Source organism: Delphinus delphis, chromosome 1, assembly GCF_949987515.2.
Source record: "Delphinus delphis chromosome 1, mDelDel1.2, whole genome shotgun sequence".
NCBI lineage: Eukaryota > Metazoa > Chordata > Mammalia > Artiodactyla > Delphinidae > Delphinus > Delphinus delphis.
This window is the reverse complement of record NC_082683.1, coordinates 9,490,850-9,515,868: the sequence shown is the minus strand read 5'-3', so window position 1 is coordinate 9,515,868 and position 25,019 is coordinate 9,490,850. Positions and strand designations below refer to the sequence as shown.

Here is a 25,019-nt window from a genome sequence, read left to right as displayed (position 1 = left end):
AGCTCAAGGTAGCCAGGAGAGGACAAGGAAATAAATGGCTTTAAATCCCTCTACTTTGCCTCTAAGCAGATGAAAACCACGTAGGAGCTGTATTACTCACCTTGACGGCTCAAATTCCATCATCTCACTACAAGCCTTCCTCTCCAGGCACACTCCCCACCCCAACCAGAACTCCACAGTGATATGATAACACCTCTACCGGAGCACTGATGACATTCTGCATCTCATTACAGGAAAATAATCATTTGAGAATCTTTGTCCCTATTTGAGAGACAAGCTCTTATTAAGTTATTCACCAAACTTCTATAACATCCAATACAGTGCTTTACATATAGGTGTTTTTTTTAAATAACCTATATGAATAAATATGGAATAAGTGTGCTTTTTCACACTTATCTCATGCTCCTTTCCACACTTTTCACTTCTTTCCAATGCCCAAACAGGGCCAGGGAAATGAAGATGTCAGAGTCAACTGGGGCCAAAAAGATAAAACCTAGTTTGCTTATTCTCAACCTTCACTCCTATTTAAATTCAAATAATTTAGCTTTCTTTATTTTCATCTTACTGTAACAACATTCGTTACATTCTGATTTGACCTGAGCTGTCATTTAAGTAACATATTCACACATTCATGATGTGATAACATTAAATATTATGAAGTAACACTGATACTTAGAAGTCACAGAGGTCAGAAAGAAAAGAGAAGGTCTCAACTAAGAAAACCAAAGAGAAAAATTCTAAACAAATTTGTAATGAAGAAATGACCCTGCAATAGCTAATACGTACTTCCAATTCCTGCTCTGCGTCTGGATTCTTTAATTTCTGCAGCTCTTGATCCGTAACAGGAAGTTCATCCACTTCGTATGATGAACGGTCACTTTTCCGTTGGGAGAAATCTGTTATCTGCGGTCAAATAAAACACTGTACTTACTAAGAGGGCTCAAACTTCCACTGCGAAACCCACTCCATACCAACTGTGTAAGTCAAAGTCACTATATGCTCAATAATCCTATGGAAGTTAATGGTTTCCAAAGCACTGCTAAGGTAAGATTTATATAATAATGAAGCAAATTTGGTCTTGAGTCTCTATGACTAACACCAAGCTGTAGACCTTGAGAGCTTCATACAGTGGGAGTTAGGCATCTGTAGGTGATCTAGCATTATAGCTCAAGTCAAAACATGCAAACCTCAGGATCCAGGCATTCACTTTTTGCCTTAAGAGAAGGGTGCTTTTTAAAGAGATATTGTGGATTACGGTGTACTATCTCAGAGAATTTGCTGTTACACATCAACATCTTTTCTTTTTCCTTAACTCTAATTCCCCATGCCTGATAAATCCATTATCTCCAGCACAGAACTCTCCCTGAGCTACAGACCCATACTTACACTGACTTCCGGACACCTTCCTGTAGATACCATACACTTAATGAGTCCAAAACTTAACTCCTCATTTCCCCCCAGAAGTCTGCTCTGTGTACATCTCTTAGTGATGGAGATTATCATCCTCCTTGTTGCCCAAATCAAAATCCTGAAGGCCATTCTTGACTCCTTCCTCTCTCCCATCCGCACATTCGAGCAATCACTAAGTCTGACTGACTCTACCCCCTAACAAGCCTTCATTTCTATTCATTTCTCTCCAACGTCCTCCTCATGTCCACCTCCCTGCCATGTATTCTAGTTCGGGTCACCATAACCTCTCAGCCAGATCCCGCCAAACTGGCCTTTCTCTGTCTCCAGTTTCACTCCAATTCTCCACACTGCAGCCAGAGTGAGCAAGTTAAAATAAATTTCTGATCGTGTCACTCCCTGACTCTTTGGTGCCATAGAAAAAACACAAAATCCTTAGCATGTATCAGGCTTTTCATGTTCTGGCCCCTGCTTCGGTCTCCTGCCTATTTCTTAGCATATTCTATGTGCCACTTGGATCACTCTCCTTTATCTCCAGGCCTTCAATGGAGATACGTAACTTCCCATATACATATAATTTACTTATTTTGTTTATTGCTCATGGTTTATCCACCCCACTAGAATGTAAGCTCCAAGATGGCAGGGAACTTTGTTTGTTCACTAGTCTAGGTTCAGTACCTAGAACTGTGCCTGGCTCTAACAGGTCAGTAAATAACTCATGAGCGAATACTCTCATTCTTAAGGCACAGCCCCTCCACCTTTCCTTCTTGATCTGGCTAACTTCCTTCAGTTAACATTTAGATCTCAGCTTAAGTGCTACTTCTCTTAGAAAGTCCCTGCCAGTCTCCAAATCTGGGCATACAAATCCTTTCTAGATACTCCCCATAGCACCCTCCACTCCTACTTTCATAACACAACATGTTAATTATCTGATTAGAGACCTCATATAGCTCCCTGTTGTCAATGTTATTAATATATCAATTATTTAAATATATAATAAACATATATAACGACTGATAATAATATGTACTGTTCTTGGCATCATCTTCTTTAATTCTTACACTTTTTTTTTTACTCATTCTTTTTTATTATTATTGAAGTATAGTTGATTTACAATGTTCTGTTAGTTTCAAGTGTGCAGCAAAGTGATCCAGTGATACATACATATTTATCTTTTTTTTCAGATTCTTTTCCCTTATAAGTTATTATGAAATAATTCTTACACTTTTTAAAAATCATCTTGTATTTTACTTATACTCTGATTCTTATAACAACTTTGTGAGGCAGGTCTTATCCCCACTTTATAAGGACACGCCATCCTCACACCCAGCACAGATACTTCAATAAACATCTGCTGAATGACCGACCATGTGGGGGCGGGGGGAGCACAATGAGACTCAGGTCAGTTCTTACGATAAATCATCACCTGGAGCGCTCTAGTTGGTCCATCTGGGATGACCCTGATGGACAACATTCCAGAACCAGGCCTCATTTTTTGGTTAATAAATTGTTGTTCAGGTGGAACTGGCCCCAAAAGCTCCATGGATGTGTCCGGACCAAGAACAACTTCAGCTCCGTCAAACAAACCAGAAAGCCCTCCTTTGGCCTACGGGACAGAGTAAAGATGTGTAAGAAAAGGCAAAGGCACTGACTTTGACAATTTAATATGTCATTTCAAACAAGTTACCAGATTTAAACTCTCTTCTGAAGGGTCATGGTCAACATATAGCAAAGCATTTACTGTTTTTTCAGCTTTACAGATGATAAAGAACAGGAGGATTACTTGGGCAAGATGGAAAGTTATGCTACATGAATTTAGGGAATTCAAGGTAAGATAATTCCATGAATACAGTATATTAGTTTAGTAGTAACTTCTAGTCATTAAGATAAGCTTAAAAAAAAAAAAAGTACCAAAAACCCTATTTCTCTGAGTATTCTCACTAGGGTTTGCTTCAAAAGCTGAAACATTCTGAAAATTTAAAAAGTATCACTATCACTGAGCTTTCCAATAAAAAGCAAATTCTGGAGTTGAAAATCTCCCCAAACAGGCATATGGCTGGACAATCAAATATTCAAAATATGGTGCCTCTTCTAAAATGAAACAGGGAAATGTGAATGTCATCTGATAGCCAGTTATTCGGGCCTTTGGAGAAAAGTACCTTCTTGCTATATGCCCCAAGTAAAACGGACGTCTGCAGGATGATGCCTTTGGGAGAGTGAATACAGGGCTAGAGAAGATAATAACTAAAGTGTCTAGATCCCCCTCTGTTAGTTTTTAAATAGTGAGTAATGAAAAGGAAATTTTGAGCTGGGTTTATAGGACAGACTTTAACATAGAGAAAGCTTTTATAACTATTTTAAGTTTAGAAAGAAAGTGCATACACAACCTTATAAGGGTAGTGTCAGAAAATGTTTTAATGCCTTCAATTATTTTATTCAGAATGATAAGATTGTAACAAGTTTATTTCCCTAACCAAAACACATTCCGCTCTGCTGAATACTGCTATTACAGGGTCACTCAGAGAAATGATGAAGTAGATTCAAGAAACAACAAACACCAGAAAGGGATTTTTTTTTTTGGTTGGGTGGGGGGGGGGGGCAGTGGGTTGGGCAGGATGCTCTAAGAGAATTGGAATTACATGGGCTTTAGAAACAAACCAGAAGTCAGGGTCAGACACGGAACCCAACAATTATAACAAGCCCTCTTTTGCCTCTAGAAGTCTGAATTGCATTGCTAATTGAAAATCACAAATCCATTCCAGATGTGTGCTTCATATAAGTAAGCAGCTTGTCTTTGATGAAAAAAGCTCAGGGCACTAGAGATAAAGAAAATAAATCTCACCAAACAGCAGTCAGAGGCTCCTTGCAGTTCTGCTCGCTCCCCCGGAGAACAAGCTCCCATTATGGAAGGACAGCCTGGTTTCCACCAGGGTCAAACACACTAAGAGCTCTCTAGATTCTGGGCCTGATGCTCTAGTGTTTACCTTTTGGGTAAAGTCCCAGGCTGAGGCAGAACTGCACACGCAGTCACACGTGCTGTTCTGCTCTATGCCCAAACCTCTGAGACACCTTCCTACTCACTCATCTCAGATCCATGGTCTCATTCCTGGCCTGAAGCCAGAAGGAGAGAAAATCCAAATTCCTGGTAACTTTCCAAACACACATTTGCTTATAAAGTACCTGGGAGTTTTTCATGGGGTGGACTGGCTGACTTGAAGGCAGGGGAAACTGAACAGCAACCTTCATTTCGACATTTGCTACAACAATGAAAGGTCTATTTGGGGACCACTGAGAATGCAGAAGTAAACAGAATCTGGGGCATGCAGAGCCCATGAAGATTACTCACCATCTCATAGAACACTTTATAAAAGATGGTTTTAACCTCACAGGTCTAAAACTAATCCATCTAACTTAGTGGCGGGCTTTTAGCTGACATTTTTCTTTCTTTCTTCCTTTTTAAAATTGCATAGGTAATTTATCTCATCAAAGAAAAAAAATCCAGATAAGCCAAGGGAAAAAAATAAGAACCATCACTCAGAAGCAACCATTCCTAACACATTTCTTACGTATCACCTTCAATAACATTTCCCATGTAAATATGCAGAGATGCACAAGGTTTCATGGTTTTCCTGACTAAAATGAAATAATACATATTTGCATTGTAATTATTTTTTTCCCATTCAACAACATCTCATGTATATCCTAATTAAGACTTTGTTTCAAAAAAAAAAAAGGCTCAACCATTGCTTGCTGCAACCGGGGATGTCAAAAACTACTAACCTGGACAACCAACCCATGTAACCCACAGGTCAGTTTCCCTTCTCGGAAACTCCACGTCTGGGTTGTGCTTCGCCTACGATCAGGCTTTCTTAGCATCAGCGGCTCGTATCTAGAAGAAAGGAAAATGCAATAAGTCCTGTGAGTCAAATATTTCAGGCCTGTAGAGAGTATCAGGATCGAGGTTTTACTCTTCTTCCTTCCAATATCCTCTGCCCTTAAAATCTAACAGGCAGTTAGCTTGAATCCTATGGCAGCTAGGTATCTCTCAATGAGGAAGGAGGAATAAAACAAAATGGAAAGCAATGAGGACACAAATATGAATACTTTAAGGATTCACAATTTAATACGTATAACAGGCGTTCTTGCTTTCTCACAATGACAAGCTGTCATGTAGTACAAGAAAGGTTTTTTAAAATATTTTCAAAAATCCTTTTCTGTTTTATTTCCAAATACTTTTATTTTGTAATGGGTTTTAACTTGTAAGTCATCTAAAGTCATTTTGGAAGTAAACAAGGTATTAACTGAAAACACACTGATTTCATGGAGAAACTGAGGCAAGGCTAATAAAATAACTTATTCAAAGTTGAAGAGCTGATTTGAATCCAAGTAGTCAGTCATAAAAACACATTTTTTTTTTCTGGCTTTAAAAACATGTATTCTTGTTGTAAAGATAATGGAACATTTTTTTAAACAAACTGAAAAAAAAAATCACTTATAAATCCGACTCTCCATCCCCAGCCCCCAGTACAATAATAGCCCTGGTCTTTTGCCTTCCACTCCAGATCCTGGTGTCTAGGTCCTGCTCTTTCCCAGCTGTGGGTTATGCTCCACTGCTACACAAGCAGTTTTCTAAGTCTGTAGATGGTGGAAGACTCAAGGAGGTTTTTTCTCTACAGCTTTATCAGCACTGATGAAATACTGGCAGGGAGAAGAGATGGGAGCTTCAACTCTATTTTGTAGCTCCAAAGAAAGAAAGTTTAGGGAAAGAGGGGTAATTCACATTTGGAAGATTAGAGGATAAAAGAAAGTCTATTTTCTTAGATGAACAAGGGTTGACAGTCATAAATGGTTTCTGCAGGTTCTCATGTTTGTGAAGAGCCCTGTGTATCCACTCACTCCTCCATGCCATCTCCTTATGCACAGTCTTTAAAAAGAGATGAAACTTGCCCACAGTGATCTAAAAGTTAAGGTCCCAAATGAATTCTCACAGTGATGGTTCTGACAAGCACCAAATAAAAGTAATTAAGATAGTAGAGGCAGCAGACAAATAGCAATAGAAAATGAGCTAGGCAGTGATCCAATAATTTCTTGCTGTTGATTTTAGTCCTTTGCTCATAAAGAAAATTAACATTTTTTTTTTTTACATCTTTACTGGAGTATAATTTCTTTACAATGGTGTGTTAGTTTCTGCTTTATAACAAAGTGAATCAGTTATACATATACATACGTTCCCATATCTCTTCCCTCTTGCGTCTCCCTCCCTCCCACCCTCCCTATCCCACCCCTCTAGGTGGTCACAAAGCACCGAGCTGATCTCCCTGTGCTATGCGGCTGCTTCCCACTAGCTATCTACCTTACGTTTGGTAGTGTATATATGTCCATGCCTCTCTCTCACTTTGTCATAAAAACAATTTGATTATTCTCTTAATAATTTGTTTCTGTTTTCAAGGGATTTAACAAAATTCTTAGATTTAAAAAAACAAACTGTTCACTTCTCGGGAGCAGGGGTAGGTAGACGTTTGGATGAAAAGACATTCATGTTTCATAACATAACCTTATAGTTTGATTTTTTTTTTTTTTAACATCTCCATGGACATTTCCATAATGACTTTAAAACATAAAACAGAAACCCAATACTCATGTTTGGAAATACAACAGGTTTCTGTCATTGAAGAAAAATACAAGTTCTTACTTCATTTATAGACTCTCTGCTTTTTGGTGTAGATTCCTTCTGAGTCTGAATTTGAAAGCAGTGAACTTGAACCAAAAGTTGCCATGAAAGTTACCTGTTGTCAGTGACCGCAGCAAGACCAGCAATATCTAAGATGGCAGAGCCCTCGGTGGAGCGGGCGGCCAAGGGCTTGCTGGGGTTGTGAGGCACGGAAGAGCCCTCGTGGGCCAGCATGCCTGTGCCAGTCATCCTCCACAGCTGAGAACGCTTCCCTGGTTCCTGTTGGGCAGAGACAGCAAGAGCCATCATGCGCAGCCACGGCTTCATACAAGGGCTTCAAGAGCTTCACACAGGGCTGAATGAGTTCTCAAGTAGGGACTGTACTAAAAGACACTTTCCGATTATGTCAGTGCTTAATTCAAATTTGCACTGCTGTCAATCTCTAGCTGCACTTCGGATAAAATATGCTAAACTCTTGAACCAAACAACCAAAAATGACAATATAAATTTTTTGAATTTATTTTTTTCATACACTTAATACTTTCTGAGCAAACCAGTTAGTCGAGGTTCAATCTAATCTCCTCCACTAGCTACACTGCTATGTTAACTGCTATTCCAGATGGCAGCCCTCCAGTGCCCTTACCTAAAAGAGTGATCCAATTATATAAAGTATATATGATATTCTCAGTATTTGGTCTTTGGTTATCCTCATAACGGGCAGACAACCAGAATTTACCAGAGCTCTCCCCCATCCCACGTTCATAAGGTAAGCATACTACATTGATGGTTTCCAATTTCCAATTTACTGGGTTTACTATTAAGTGGATTGTATTCAAAAGTTATACTAGATTTATTGCTATTAATTCTAAATATATTTTCTCTTAGGAGTATTTTATAAGCAGTACTTGAACTTCCAGGTCTATCCATGAAAGTCTGTATAATCCATCATATGTAAGAAGTAATAATAATAATAGTAATAACACCTCCTGAATATTTACTATGTGTCAGCCACTGATCAGTGTGAGTTACACATAGTAATTCATTTAATCCTCAAAACAAATCAATGAGGTATATACTATTACTGTTCTTACTTACAAATGAAGAAGTTAAGTCCCAGTGAGATAAAGAAACTTCACCACGGTCACATTAACTAGTAGGTGGTAGAGTGAAGGTCTGAATCCCCAAAGTGTGAGTCCAGGGACGACGTGCTTATCCACTTTGCCATACTACCTTTCTAACACAATCCCTATAATTCCATTTCAGGAACACCTAACCATTGAGAATACTCTTTCTATGGGAACGTATACTCCAACTAGACCCGTCAGGATCACATTCTAGGTACCATAAACGCATCCACATGCTGCCCCGCGTTGGAAAGACAGCTTTTGCAACAAAGCTGTCAAAGCTGCATTAAAAGCTAACAAAGTAATATGAATGCTGGAGTCGAATGCCAGGATCTGAAATCCAGCTGCCTCATTTACTAGCTAAGTGACCTTGGATAAGCTACTAAATTTCTCAGAGCTCCTGTTTCCTGATCCTGTCAAAGGGGGAAATTAAGCTGCCTCTGAGGGTTCCTGTGATAAGTGTCATAAATACAAGGCACTTTCAGCACATACTTGGCACAGGGTTAATGCCTCGATAAATGTTTGCTATGTTACCATGATCACATCCCTTTACACAGCACATTATGTACAGCATCCTAGTTGATCCCCCTCACTAACCTGGGAGATCAATGGGAAAATGAGGCTCCGGTAGGAATGTGAAACACCAGATATCATCATCTTTAAGTGGCAAAGCCAGAACTCAAATCTAGAAGATATGATGCTCTTTTTTTTTTTTTTTAATTTTTATTTTATGTTGGAGTATAGCTGATTAACAATGTTGTGTCAGTTTCAGGTGTACAGAGAATTGAGCAGACTTCCCTGTGCTATACAGCAGGTCCTTGTTGGTTATCTATTTTATTTATTTATTTATTATCTATTTTAAATATAGCAGTGTGATGATGCTCTTTCTACCGTGTGCTAATGCCTCTCGTACCTGTGAAAAGAGATGAAACTGAGCTGCGCTTCTCCACCCGCAATCCCCACATGCTTACTTCTCTGTTCACAGTAAGAGAATACATCTATCCCTAGCACCAAAACCACACAGAAAAGCACCTCAATTTTCCTGGAGGTGTTCCAGATCGGGAATCAAAGCACAGATGCCCAGGTGAAATCAAGTTTTCATACATGGATTCCTCTATTGCCTGCCCGTATGTGCAGGCTCATCATCACTGGAAACTACCCAAACCTCCATTTAAAAACCCAAGATCCACCATTCTCTTTCCAGTTCCCTTCCCCTGCCCCCTTTCCTCACAATTTAGTCCTAAAACCTTGAGGTGACACTGAGGGAGGGAGAAGGCCATGGGGGCTGTGTGAGGGTAGGTGGGTATATTGTGGTGGCCCGGCCCAGAGTGGGATGTTGAAACCCAAGGTGGGTGCTGACCCATATCGAGGGGCTGGGGAGGCGAGCCTAGTGTGGGTTGTCAGAGACAGAGACAGGTGAGGAGGGAATTCCTGCAGGGGGTGGGGTTGGACGGGGAGCTGCCCAGCATGTGGAGATCAGGGCCCACGCCAGGTAACACGGTGTGTCCACACTCGGGGCGGGGGGCACAACTGTGATGAGAGAACATGGGTTACATTCACGGGAACTGATCAAATTAATAAATACATTCTTAGTGCTGGACAAGGGAGTTACAAATATGAAAAGGGAAAAAATTACAATGAGCTTTGTGATGTTAGACTGGAATTAGAACTATTAGTGTGAATTGCTGGTTCTTAATACACAGAGATAGAGAAATCTGTTGAATATATAAATACACATGTAAGATATATGTATGCATATGCACATATGCATATACGCAGATACAATATGTGCCATGTGTGTGCATATATACGTCATGTATACATAAAATCGCTAGGTCTGTCCCTTGAGAGAGTCTGGGAACAGCGACACCACATCAGCAACAAGGGCACCTAGTGTACATATCTTAAGTTTCTAAATTCCATTCTCTGAAAAAAGAAATCAGGGCTCCTCAAAGAAGTGGCAAATTCCGGGAATGCTGCAGGGAAAGTACAAAATGAGCCCAAAATAACTTGCTGTGTCAGAAAGTATGGAAGTGCTCAAGGCATGAGGGGCATATGTCAAAAGGACACAGGAGGTTAAAGGCACTCCTACCGGCCAAACATGAGAACCGAGGATAAAAATAAACCCTGACAGTAACAGATAACACACTGAATAAAACAGGGAGCCATGGGGACATACATAAAGCTACAGACTGAACTGTGCTCCTGCAAGATGCTTATGGTGAAGACCTAACCCGCAGTTGGGATGAAAATGGGGCCTCTGGGTAATAATTAGGCTTAGATGAGGTCATGAGGGTGGGGGTGTCCTGATGGGATCAGTGTCCTTAAGACACCAAAGGGCTTGCTTTCTCCTCTCCCCTCACCTCTGACCCCACTCTTCCTCTGCCATCTGAGGACACGGTAAGAAGGCTGCAGTCCACAAACTAGAAGAAGGGCCCCCTCCGGGAACCGACTTGCCCAGCACCCTGATCTTGGACCTCCTAGCTTCCAGAACTGCGAGAAATAAATTCTCATTGTTTAGTCTATATTATTTTGTTCTGGAAGTCCAAGCTAATACACATGCATGCATGTATACATACATACATAGAAAACTTGATGAGGAACAGGATATTTACAGAGTCTCAAAGCACCTCTCCACAAAATATTTACTAAATACAAGGGAAAAGAAAAACTTCCTTCACAGTGGAGAAGGCTGGCAGACACCACCTTAAGCAAGTGCTAACGTTAACGTCACCAGCAACAGGACAAATCCACTTTATAGAATTTCTACCAACTTTTCTGTAAATTTGAGATTCTTTCAAAACAGAAAGTAAAAAAAAAAATCCCCAAAAACAAACAAACAAAAACCTAAGAGGTCAACCTTCTACTCTTGGTTTCTAATTCAAGCACATAGGTCCATTTCCTAGTGCCAATTCAAAGAACATTGCCCAGTTTTAGATGTCAACGTAACTCACTCATCACCTTCCCTCCCATTTACCGGTTTTCATCCTCATCAAGTGAAATGACAACTGTGAAAATGTGTAAATTATAAAATTTTATGTAAAGTATTTTTTGCTACTTAATTTAAAAAAGTCTGTTTCTGTCCACTTAGCAGACACCAGCCCTTGGAAATCCCATGTATGTATATTTATTATTAGTGTTTTGCTGATCACACCTGGTGATCATACTCCACTGATAAATCATCTTTCTCTTGAGTTGGTTTCCATTCACTCTAACATCCTCATTAACTTGAACATTTCTTTGAAGGTCATCTGCATCATTTCCAAGGGCTCTTCTATTTTTTTCCCAATTCCTTGACTTGTTAGACTCTTTTATTTTTAGATTATTGTCTTTTAAAATTTGCTTTTTCAAAATGTTCAATAAAGTCTAGAAAATTGTTTACTTTCAATTACTACATCTCATGGTCTCTGTACTCATCACCATTCCCAAATCTTATTTCTAGAATGTGTCTAACACATAGACACAGTCTTATATAAAAGAATGTGATAACATTTTAAGCAAATTTGAATTATGTGACTTCCAACTGGTATGATATAAAAACACATGTAGAAGTACTGGTTGATTGACAGATGGATGAAGAACCTTGAAAATATTAGGATAACTGAAAGAAGCCCTTCATTAAAGACCACTCATATATTGACCGAAGTCCAGAACAGGGGCGTCTACAGTGACAGAGAGTAGATTAACGACTGCTTAGGGCTGGGAAGTAAGGAGAATGCGGGGGTGATAGCTAAAGGATACAGGGTTCTTTCTTGAGGTGATGAAAATGTTCTAAAATTGAGTGTGGTTAAAGTAGTACCTACTGTGGATATATTAAAACCCACTGAATTGTATATTTTAAATGGGTGATTTGTATGGTACATGAATTATATCTCAATAAAGCTGTTAAAAATATAAAACTGAATTAGGAACACATGTATTAAAGTTTCATTTGATGTGCAAAATCTGAAATAATTTGAATCTATCCCCCATTAAAAATGCGTAAGAGTTGTACAACCTCAAAGCCAAATGAGTCATAAACCACCTACATTACTGCCACACATGATAGCACTTTAGATGATTAAAGGGCATCCTCTGTCAGCATTAGGGCCACTTAGGTTGGAAACACACAACCTCTGTCAGGGTTGTTTTTGGATTATATGATTTATATTATGCAAAATTTTCCAGAACACACCCCTCAGGTAAATGGTTTCAAATAATTATACCTGCTGATCTTCCTCCTCTTAGAGTGATTTCTGCACCTCTGTGTTCTCAAACAACATTCATTTTGAAGTCTGAACTATTTATTACCAGTCTTTCTGTCAGTCACAATATTTCTGGTCAAACTTTACTCTTTCTCTCAATATCTAGGTCTATTAGCATAATCATTTCATAAACTAACTTGAAAAGAATGTTGGCATAAAAAGGGAAAAAACTGTCAGTGTGATAATTTTTCCACTGAGTTTAGGGAAAAGTAGATTAGGGGAGTGTTACAATAGAAAGAGTAATGAAAACGACAAATCACAAATTTGAAAAAAAATAAATTCAAGAATTAAATTCTTCGAAAAGGTATCAAAGATGAGAAGGGCTTGGAATTCCTAGAGCAGGCGTCATGGGACAGTGGGGAGAACAACTGGAGCAGTCAGGACGCCCAAGTTCCATCTGAGCACGGGCCTAGGTCTCTGCTTGCTCATCTGCAAAACGAGGGGGTGGACCAGGTGGCCCCTGTCCCTTCCAGGGCTAAAAATCTTTTCTTCTAAACTCCAAGTTCTAAACTCTCTTACCTTCTTCTTTAAAATGACTCTCTGTGTCTTCGGTGAGACATCCAAGACAAGCTCTGCACAGGTAATGGCTCTGTTGGAAGCCACAGGCCGTCCTGTCCCCTCCTGTAAACTAGAATTGAAAAAACAGTAACAATCATAATACACACACACACGTATACACGTGGACTCACATGCGTATTCATGTACTCATAAGCAAACGGCTAAACCTCCACCATAAAGAAGATAATTCTTCTTTAATCATAGAAGAAAAAGCCTGACTCAAGTTGCAGAAAGATCAAGGTTGTGCTGTTTTCCTGCACAGTTCAAAGATTCATTTGTCAGAAGACATACTCTGACATTTCCCCTCTCCTGATAATTTCAGTGGCTTAAAATTCAGACATAAAAGGATGACTATGTATCTTTAGAGACAAAAAACAAAAACTAATCCAGACATTCCAAGGGTCTAAGAATTAGTTCTACTGTTTGCCAGGAAGATGATCAGAATTATTGCATCCCCATGTCTTAGCAAGAAATCAGAAGTCCCTTAAGGATGAAAAGAAAACAAAGGGTTCATAATCACCTTCCTCCAATTCCACCTTGTTGTGTTTCTCTATGGCTTAAGAATACTAAGCTTTATGGAATGTTGCAGCCTAACTACACTTTAGGGTATTTCAATGAGATTTTATTTAGATCATCCTCTTGTTTCCACTAATCTCTATCATCAAAAAATGGACTGAAAAATTCCGAGTTAAAAACCAGTTTTCATGATATCAAAAGCACAAGTGACCAAAAAAAATTTGACTTCAACAACATTAAAAAACTTTTGTCCTTCCGAAAGACATTACCAAGAAAGTAAAAAGACAATCCACAGATGGGAGAAGATATTTGCAAATCATATATCCGATATGGGATTTGTATCCATATTATATAAGGAGCTTTAAAATTCAAAAAGGCAAAAAAATCTAATCTAAAAATGGGCCAAGGATTTGAATAGACATTTCCCCAAAGATATACAAATAGGGAATTCCTTGGCAGTCCAGTGGTTAGGAGCCACCGCTTTCAACGCCGTGGACAGGGCGGCCCGGGTTCAATACCTGGTTGGGGAACTAAGATCCCGCAAGCTGTGCGACATGGTCAAAAAAACAAACAAACAAACAAACAAAAAAGATACACAAATGGGAATAAGCACGTGATAAGATCTTCAATATCATTAATTATTATGGAAATGCAAATCAAAACCGCAATGAGATAACATTACCTATTCAGTAGAATTACTACAATCAAAAAAAGGTGGAAAACAGGGCTTCCCTGGTGGCGCAGTGGTTAAGAACCCGCCTGCCAATGCAGGGGACACGGGTTCGAGCCCTGGTCCAGGAAGATCCCACATGCCGCAGAGCAACTGAGCCTGTGCGTCACAACTGCTAAACCTGTGAGCCACAACTACTGAGCCCATGTGCCACAACTACTGAAGCCCATGTGTCTAGAGCCCGTGCTCCGCAGCAAGAGAAGCCACTGCAATGAGAAGCCTGAGCACCGCAACAAAGAGTAGCCCCCGCTCACCACAACTAGAGAACGCCCGCGCATAGCAACGAATACCCAACACAGCCAAAAATAAATAAAATAAATTTTAAAAAAACATTAAAAAAAAATTTTTTTAAGTGGAAAACAACAAGCACTGCTGAGAATGTAGAGAAACCAGAACCCTTACACATTACTGGTGGGACATAAAATGATTCAGCTCCTGTGGAAAATAGCATAGCAGTTCCTCAAAAAGGTAAACATAGGGGCTTCCCTGGTGGCACAGTGGTTGAGAGTCCACCTGCCGATGCAGCGGACACGGGTTCGTGCCCCAGTCCGGGAAGATCCCATATGCCGAGGAGCGGCTGGGCCCATGAACCATGGCCGCTGAGCCTGTGCGTCTGGAGCCTGTGCTCCGCAACGGGAGAGGCCACAACAGTGAGAGGCCCGCGTACCGCAAAAAAAAAAAAAAGGTAAACATAGAATTACCGTAGAACCCAGCAATTCCACTCCTAGGTATATATGCAAAAGAATTAAAAACAAGTACTTAAACAAGTACATGTATGGGCATGCTGACAGCACTGTTCACAACAGCCAAAAGGTAGAGACAACACAAATGTCCATCAAAGGAAGAACGGACAAAATGTGGTACAGACACACAATGGAATATTACTCAGCCATAACAGGAATGAAACAGTGATACATGCTACAGTGTGGATGAACCTTGAAAACACTATGCTAAGTGAAAGAAGCCAGACACAAAAGGTCACATGTTTTATGATAATTTATGTGAAATATCTGAAATAGGTAAATCCTGAGAGACAGAAAGCAGATTGGTGGTTTCCAGGGGCTGAGAGAAGAGGTTTAATGAGGGAGTCACTACTTAATGGGTTTGGGGTGATGAAAACATTTTGGAACTAGATAGAGGTGGTGGCTGTACAATATCACGAATATACTAAATGCCATTGAACTGATCACTTTAAAATGGTTAATTTTATGGTACATGAACTTCACCTCAATTTAAAATAAAACAAAACAAAACAAAACTAGTCTCCTTCCTCATCGTCAGTTCTCACCAAAAATGCGAAGAAATAGGATCTACTGCACTTATAGGGGTCAACGCCTTAGCACACTAAGATTCCCAGGAACTTCTCTTTTTCTCTATCCATATCTGTTCAACCCATTAAACTCGTAATTCTCCATTAGGATTCTTCAGTTAAACAGCTTAGTAACTACTGGAATTTAACATAAGAAAGTAAAGAGAAAAACATGAATAGCAACCAGATTAAGGACTGGCTTTTCAGGCACTAAAACCTTAAGCATGTCATACTATTGAGTGCCATAATCTTTAAAAAGAAAGAAACACACATGATTGACTTAATTAAAACAAGATAAGCATCTCAGCACCATCATTATCAAAAGAGAACTGTAATAAACAAGGAAAAGAAGGGCTATTCTAAGCAAAGATGCCTATTCAATTCATTATTAGTGAAATCTGGAGTCTAGGTAGCTGAGAGAGACACTGCACAGACTCAGAGATGATTTTGTGGGCCTCAGGCACATACAAAAATATTTCATGAGCAAAATTATTCAGAACATTTTGCAAAGAAATATGACTTTAAATGCCCCGTTCACCAGGTGACTTATATTTGGAATGCTAAAGATGAGGCTATCTTCCCAGTTTCTTCAACTTTAAAATTGGCCCTGTAACCAGCACAGAAACAAACTATATTTATGTGTTGGTGGAATGACTACTTTTGAAAGCCTAACATTTTGAATCTCTACGTACCTATCTCTGTACCAATCTAACAGAATTAGAATAAGCTCACTATTCCTCACCTGTCTTTTCTTTCTAAATACAACTAACTAGTCAGACAACAGTGAAGATTATAATTCTAAGGCAACTGGAATTACTGTCAAGTTAAACTCCTCTGCTTGCCTTTAGGTGACTATTAAAAAGACCTTTAAGTGTCTGCTTAATCAGAATTCTCAATGGAAGAGGAGAGTCAGAATGGTGACTTGAATATTTATGGATGAAGATTAGTCAGTTTCAAATGAGGAAAGAGGTAAAACAAAAAATGGAAAGAGGTAAAGGAAAGAGGAAAGAGGTAAAACAAAAGTTTAAAGCAAGAGAAATTTAAGACATTATAATAACAATGCCTTAGGGGAGTTGTTAGATACTAGAATGGATTATTGGGGATAGATTATTAAAAAGAGAAGAGTCTTGCCTTTTTGGATAAACTTTACTCTAGCAAGAAGACAAGGGTTTAGACTAAAGACCTCTCAAGATAGAGCCTGAGCCTAGGATTTGGTAAAGAATGGAAGGAATCTTTGTTCATCCCTTAGCCTCCTGAGAACTGCTTAAAATTTAAAACCGGTTAATAATTAGAGTTTTCTGCTTTACGAACAGTAATTTAACTCAGAATTACCCAGAGAACGTATATGTAGCAGCAATGTAAATGAAATTTTCATAATAAAGCTGTCGGTTATCCTGGAAATCATTCATGTTGCAGTTGATCTCAGAGGAACCTGCCCCTTTAACAGTCAGAGTGATAAAAGGTGGCAGGGTGGGTTCGTCCCAGGCATAATCCAAGGAAGTCATGGGCTTCACTTCAGTTCGGAGCCTGGGTTCAGCAACGCCATGCTGAGTGAAGACAACTGGGACCTACAGTAAGGGCGGAGAGGATAAAGAGGACTTTCAGTCAGAGCGGTGGTATTGGAAAGTTATCAGTGCCTCCTAGGTTTAAGTCCCAGATCCTTCCCAAATGAACCTACGCAGCATATAACCACAAGTGAGGCTCATCATGTGGCCTCTTCAAATGCCTCTCTAATCATCTTCAAAATTGCAAAAAGCCCACCAATTAGACATGGGCCACAGCCTGTTGGGTAAAGGGTTTTGAGAAGCTCTGCCACGCCAGATACCTAGAGGAAGCTTCTCTGTCCTTTCAATGGCATCTAGTCTACCCTCAACCCCCTGGGATACACTTTGAACAAAAATTTTGGAATTCAGCTATGGAAAGTCACATATTTTAAGATGTAAGGCATAATTTAAAATAGAATCTAATGATTTCCATCTTGGCTTTACTTGGAAGATTCATAAAAGAGCTCACTGTAACTAAGCAACAGGAAGAATGCCCGCCCATTCTACCGGGCATTTGTCAATCTGATTCTGATTCCTCTCTCTCTGTTTATATGGAAATGTCTACAGAGGGCACCATGCCAACCAAACTATCTAGTCAAAATAAGTTCTGGGTACTGAGAAGTCCCTTCTGGACAAGGCTGCCCAGCAATCAAAATAACCAGCAGAAACCACCTCCCAATGGTAAGATTTCTAAGATCCTGTATGGCTTCTTTTGAACCCAAGTTTAAAATGTACTTCATTCATCATTATCTTAAGGGCAGTATATATTCCACTTTCCCGCGTATGAAACAGCCAAACTGGCTCTCAACTCCCCTTGGTACCTTAGAAAAGTTGTCAATTCGGAAAGGAGGGGGTAACTGATCTGTATCACTAAAGGAGATCCTATAGGTAGCTCCTCGAAGAGTAATTTCCACACGCAGGAAGAAGCATTTTCCCAGAGTGTCTCTGCAGCAAAAGGAAACAAAAGAGGCTGCATAAAATGGAGGGAACAAGCTCCAGTTCACATTCTCCTCATACTTCTCATGATCACCACTGTGCGTTCTCTGATCACATTAAAAAAAGTAGAAATTGACAGTATAATCACACAGTAAAAAAGAATTCATTCAAGCAACTTTGAACAGCACGCCGTAACTGTATGAGATCTACAAATTTTACTTAGGGTTTGTTTTGGGTCTAGCGTCAGTGCAGCAAATGAGTAAATATTGGTTGAACTACATAAAACTGTTAATATTAGACTACTTTTGACCTAGAAAAGAGGAATTTCACATGGTTCAAACTAATATATTGATGTTATTGATAAACAGGGTTTGCACTGTAGGATGAGGGAAGGTGAGGAAGAATCCTGTGGAATGGAGGTACCAGTATGTGATCATAATTTACGTGGGTGTTGTGTGTGTGTGTGTGTGTGTACTTAAATACAGATAAACCACTGGAGAGAATGGAAAGAAAGCTCTTCCTTAGGGAAGAATATCAGTTAATAAATGTAGAAGAAATGAGAGAACCAGAAAATCACCATTTTGCAACCACCAATGTAATAACTGATTCAGGTAAGAACCATCAAGCCATTGAGTGAAAGGTTTTGGGGAAACAGAACAGACACACAGTCTCAAATTATCCCCCCAATGGACTAGTCCTGTTTACAAAGAAGAAAAGGTAACTTCACAATACAGAGACCTGGTGGACACCAGCTAAACCAAATGATGATCGAATTTAGCAACATTAATAACAGGACCAACAGACGTCACAGGCCTCCGGATGTGATGCAGTGGGAAACACGTACCACCGCAGAAGTAGTATTCTTACCAAAAATGGATGGCCCAAATTTTTCTTTTTTGGCCCAAATTTATATATAAAAAACCATCAGAAAAATCCAGAAAATAAAACATTCTACCAGGCACCGGCTTGGACTCCAAAAATGTCAACGTCAATAAAGACAAAAAGGGAAAAGTGAGACTATGACTATTCTAGATTAAAGGAGATGAGATATACCAGCCAAATAAAATGCATGATCCTTCACTGGGTCCTAGATCTGGGGAGGAAGGTTGCTATGAAGGACATTTTAGAGAACTATTTATTTAAAAACATAATCAATATTAAATTTCTTCAGTGTGTAATGATAGGTAATAAAGTTTTTATGAAGTATCATGATGACTTCACATTACTTTCAAATGGTTTGGGAAAAAAAAATGTATGTGTGCAAGTGTGGAGAGAGAACAAGAACAGACCAAATGTTGAAATGTAGGAAATCTAGGTAAAAGAGGGGTGCCTTTGTACTACTCTTATAAGTTTTCTGTGGGTTTAAACTGTTTCAAAATGAAAATGTGGGGAAAGTAAAGGAAGGAAACAGCTGGCTCAGGTCCCTGCTCAGTAGTTTAGGGCCACACACTGAAACTATTTCAAAAGGATTAACAAAGGTACACAAGCCATCCTTCTGCCCACCCTCCACACCTTTTACTTCCTTTTCTTCTTTTTTGAAGTAACGATGAGTAACTTTTTGTTTAATTCTGAATTGGCTTCACACCACACAACTGATCTGGGCTGCCTCCACCAAGGCAGTAAATAAACCAATGGTGGTTTCAGCTGCAGAATTCCTCACCTTCCCCTGCCCGCCCCCACCACGAAATCTTGTGGGGCAGGGGTCCCCAACCCCTGGTCCTCGGTGGACGGGGCCACACGGCAGGAGGTGAGCGGTGGGCAAGCGAGCAAGGCTTCATCTGCCACTCCCCATCACTTGCATTACCACCTGAACCATCCCCCCACCCCACCGTCTGTGGAAAAACTGTCTTTGACGAAACTGGTCCCTGGTGCCAAAAAGGTTGGGGACCGCTGTTGTGGGGAACAGATGATACTACCAGATAGGAGTTCTGGTTGAAGTAGGGATGAGGGCATTGGAGTCCTGCCCACTTTGCTCCCTTGACCTGTAAAGTCACCTCCTTAAACCCCAATGGCCCCTAGGAACATAGCTGGAAAACCACTATGCCAGAAGCAATTAACTCTAATAAGGGGGGGCCAGGGCAAAGGATAATTAAGAAAGGCACATCATCAACAAAAACAGAAACAAAGAAAAACCTCAGATAATGCATTTTTTTAGTCAAATATAAATACTACTTTGGATCATCTATTATTAAATTAGCCATTTTTCTGTTCCCTTGCAATAGTGTTCTCCATAAAGAACTAACCATAAGGTATAAATGATTAAATATTGCTTCTAAATGTGTTGAAATAGCACTGATTTCAGTGTCTTTAGCTTCAAAAAGCAGTTGATGAAAAAAATTAAAGAGGACAGAAATAAATAGAAAGTCGTCCCATGTTCATGGATTAGAAGACTTCGTATTGTCAAGATGTCAATGCTACCCAAAGTGGATCTACAGATCTAATACAACCCCCATCAAAATTCCAAGTGTTTTTTTTTCCCCCAGAAATAGTAAAATTCAGATGGAATCTCAAGGGACTCCAAATAGCCAAAATAGTCTTGAAAAAGAACAAAGATGGAAATCTCACACTTCCTAACTTCAAAACTTATTACAAAACTACTGTAATTTAAAAAAATGTGTGATATTGGCATAAAGATAGAATATGAATGAATAGAATAGAGAGCCCAGAAATAAACCCTCACATATAGGGTCAACCAAGTTTTGACAAGGGTGTCAACACCATACCATGGGGAAAGGAAAGTCTTTGCAACAAATGGTGTTGGGAAAACTGGATATCCACAAACAAAAGAATGAAGTTGGACCCTCACCTTACACTAAATAGAAACATTAACTCAAAATGGATCAAAGACCTACATGTAAGAGCTAAAACTATAAAATTCTCAGAAGAAAACACAGCGGGGAAAGCTTCATAACACTGGATTTGGCAATGATTTCTTGGATACGACACCAAAAGCACAGGCGACAAAAGTTAAAATAGGTAAGTAGGACTACATCGAAATTAAAAACTGTAAATCACAGAACACAATCAACAGAGTGAAAAGGCAACGTATGGAACGGGAGAAAATATATGCAAATTATGTATCTCATAAGGGGTTAGTATTCAGAATATATAAAGGACTCCTACAACTCAACAACAACAAAAATAATTCGAAAATGGACAAAGGAGTTGAATAGACATGTCTCCCAAAAAGATGTACAAACGTCCAACGAGCACATGAAAAGAAGTTCAACATCACTAATCATTAGGGAAATGAGAATCAAAACCATGAGATACCACCTCACACCCATTACTATCAGAAGGGCAAAAAATAACAAGTGTTGGTGAGGATATGGAGAAATTGGAACCCTTGTGTGCTACTGGCAGGAATGTAAAATGGTGAAATGTAAATGGTGAATGTAAAAATGGTCCTACTATATAGCACAGGGAACTATATTCAATATCCTGTGATAAACCATAATGGAAAAGAATATGAAAGAGAATGTATATATACGTGTAACTGAATCACCATGCTGTACAGCAGAAATTAACACAACATTGTAAATCAACTATACTTGAATATATATAATTTCACTGCACTAGAGTGAAATAAAATGTAATAAACTATCACCAAAAAAAAAAAAAGGAAGTTCAACATGGACGAACCTTGAGAACATTATGCTAAGTGAAATAAGCCACTCATAAAAAGACAAATATTGTATGATTTCACTTACCTGAGATACCTAGAGTAGTCAAATTCATACGAAAAGGAAAACAGCGGTTGCCAGGGGTTAAGAAAGGGAAAAAGAGGAGCAGTTGTTTAATGGGTACAGAGTTTCCATTTTGCAAGAGGAAAAGAGTTTAGGAGATTGTTTGCACAACATAAATGTACTTAACACTAGTGAAGTTAAAAATGGTGAAGATAGTAAATTTTATGTTATGTGCCTGAGGCCCACAAAATAATCTCTGGGTCTTCATGCTATCTTTCGCATATGGTATGTGTATTTTACCACAATTTTTAAAGTTTAATACATTTTTTTTTTAAGCAATGGATGAAAGCAGAAAAAGAAAGCAGTCATCCTGTACTACTTGAGGCTGAATTTTGTTGATTTTTCTTAACAAGGACCTGAGGGTCACTGGGTTGGGCAAAGAAGGCCAGGTGATTTACTGAAACCGCATCAAATGAGAGAAGAGTTTGTACAATGTGCAAGAATAGACAAAAACATTTATAACCAAAGCTGCCATCTAAATGCTGACAGAGTTGTGGGTAACAGTGAGATCAGTACTACCCCCTGAACATGTGACCTCAGACGACAGCAAGTGCACAATGGTCAAAACTGTCAATGTTCCCTTTAACTCACTGCATCAAAATGTTCACTCCTCCTTGCCTGGTCTTTGCAGTTTTATGACCTGTGAGCCAGAAACATATGTGTACATTTCATGAAGAGTAGTCTTATTATTTATTACTATTTACAGCTTTATAAATATCTGAAATTTATATGGTATTTATAGCTTACTATTTACATTACTGCACCTCAATTGAGGCTACTTTTTGTCTAAATATAGTCTCTGAACTTACCTCATGTTGATATGGAAGGAATTATTCTTGTTGACTTCAAAGCCTCCAGACCAAATACAATTGGGAACATCCATCAATCGGACACATAACAGCTGATCGTAGTCATTCCGAGGCCAGTGGAACACCACACTGGAACCAGGAAGGGTGGAAATGTAACCTTCAGGATTGGCTGTTCCCTAAAACACACAGGATCATTGGCTTTAGTCAAAAGCCAAGTCAAGACGTAAATGCTTACTGAGTATCTATCTACTCTGAGCCTTGCCCTCTACCAGGAGCTATTTAGGATACCAAAGGCACAAAATGATTATTCACATCAAAAAACTTAGTGTTGATGGGGAGATAAGCCCTGACATTAAAACTCACTGTGCTATTAAATAAATACTGGTTAATCTTCAAAAGCAAGCTGCTTACCTGTCCCCTGGCAAATTCCCTCTGTGCAAATGCAAGCTTGTGAGATGATTTATTATCTAACAGGTAACGGGGAGCGAAGATTACCATACAGGTGTCGATATATCGGCCTCGGCCTTTCTTGACATCAATACCTACAAATAACAAGAACCAGTTCCATGAGTTAATCAGAAGGAAAAAAATTTGTGGTCTAAAAAAATTAAATAGCCTTCACAATTTCACTGAAAAAACAATTGTAGCTCCCAGAGAATCTGTCAAGGCTCCTAAGAATGGAATGAAAACAGCAACAGCACTCAAAGTATTATACTTTATTCCCATTTAGGCCTTAAAAAGTCTCCATGGCAACATCAACGTTCCCATAATTCCTAGCTTCTTCATAAGGTGTGTACAACTATAACAACAACTAAAACACACAGGTGTTCAGTTTGGTTTCCATTTATAAAACTAAGACAGGGACTTCCCTGGTGGCGCAGTGGCTAAGAATCCGCCTGCCAATGCAGGGGACACACGTTCAAGCCCTGGTCCGCGAAGATCCCACATGCCGCAGAGCAACTAAGCCCGGGCGCCACAACTACTGAGCCTGTGCTCTAGAGCCTGCGAGCCACAACTACTGAGCCTGTGCTCTAGAGCCTGCGAGCTACAACTACTGAGCCCACATGCCACAACTACTGAAGCCTGCACGCCTACAGCCCGTGCTCTGCAACAAGAAAAGCCACTGCAATGAGAAGCCTGCCTGCCGCAACGAAGAGTAGCCCCTGTTCACCACAACTAGAGAAAGCCCGTGCGCAGCGATGAAGACCCAACACAGCCAAAAATAAATAAATTAAATAAATAAATTTATAAAAAAAAGCAACTAAGACAGTTTATGTGATACATTTCTGCTTACACATGGGACACAAAATTTCCTCCTAGAGAACTTGCCCCTTTTACAGCATACTGTAGAAATTTCATATTACTTAACTGGCTTCTGCAACTGCCCTGAACTCAGCTGACTCTTCTAGTATTTTCTTTAAGCCCACTGCCCAAGAAGCCAGCTCAAACATAATGCTAGATGCTATAGAATTTATTCCTTCATAAAATAAATGTTTTCAGTACCTACTAGGTACTGGGAAAAAAAAAGGCAAACAAAACACATACCAAGGAAAAAAGACATAGTCAATCAAAAGGAAATCTCAAAACACCAGGTTCCAAAAAAAGAAAGAAAAATGAAATAGCACTATATTCTTAGAAACTCTGCTAACAACTTTTAAAAATACAAAACTCAGTGGATGAATTAATTCATTCATTCAGACAATGAATAAAGCAACTATATTCAAGGCACTGGGCTGAGCACTGGTTATAAAATGATAAAAACGTTTATGGTAAAAATAATAAAAATAATAACAGTTATTGAATTCTTAATACATGCTACACCCTCCACCAAAGGCTCAACATTTAATTCTCATAACAACCTCTTATCAGTTAGGTATTTTCATTCCTTCATTTTTGCAGATGAAGAAACTAAGGCAGGGAAAGCTGGGTAACTTGCCCTGGGTCACGCAGCCAGTGGGTGGCATAGATGGATTTAAACCCAGGCAGCCTGCCTCGGGAGTCCTTGCTCACATCGTGATGGGACATATACAAGGACCCTACCAATAGTCAACAAGTATCAAGAGACCATAAAAAGAGAAGAGACCTTAGGATATGACAGCTAGGTGTCCTGGATGTTCCAACGTAATTCCAATTTTAAATATTCTGATCTGTTAACTCCCTAATTCACTTGTACTGGTGTTCCTTTAATTTAAGTCTCAAAAATAGCTGAAAGACTGAGCAAATCACAGAAACAAAATCACTGAAACTCTGTATGAAGCAGCCTTTGCCTATTCAAGGGGTGGAGCAAAAAAATGTGAGGAAAAAGTAAAGAAAATATCCTCAGCTGGAGGATCAGATACACTTGATTTCTTCTATTAAAAGTCTTAATGTCAACTTTAAAGTAGACAGCTTCCATGTCAAGGGAGCATACATGCAAATTCATGTT

At 39.3% G+C, this 25,019-nt stretch overlaps 1 protein-coding gene across 5 annotated transcripts in view; it reads right to left on the bottom strand.

Moving 5' to 3' along the window:
* The window catches only part of VPS13D (vacuolar protein sorting 13 homolog D), a 244,518-nt gene that overhangs the window by 109,775 nt on the left and 109,724 nt on the right, over positions 1-25,019 (bottom strand). For all 5 annotated transcript variants that reach the window (XM_060014644.1, XM_069540755.1, XM_060014636.1 and 2 more), the window contains 9 exons: positions 23,006-23,136; positions 22,595-22,770; positions 17,925-18,048; positions 16,892-17,127; positions 12,966-13,074; positions 7,194-7,357; positions 5,188-5,296; positions 2,834-3,013; positions 787-903 (listed from right to left, as the gene is read on the bottom strand). In XM_060014644.1, coding sequence (XP_059870627.1) covers positions 787-903; positions 2,834-3,013; positions 5,188-5,296; positions 7,194-7,357; positions 12,966-13,074; positions 16,892-17,127; positions 17,925-18,048; positions 22,595-22,770; positions 23,006-23,136 — 1,346 coding nt within the window. The remainder of the gene's footprint in view (positions 1-786; positions 904-2,833; positions 3,014-5,187; positions 5,297-7,193; positions 7,358-12,965; positions 13,075-16,891; positions 17,128-17,924; positions 18,049-22,594; positions 22,771-23,005; positions 23,137-25,019) is intronic.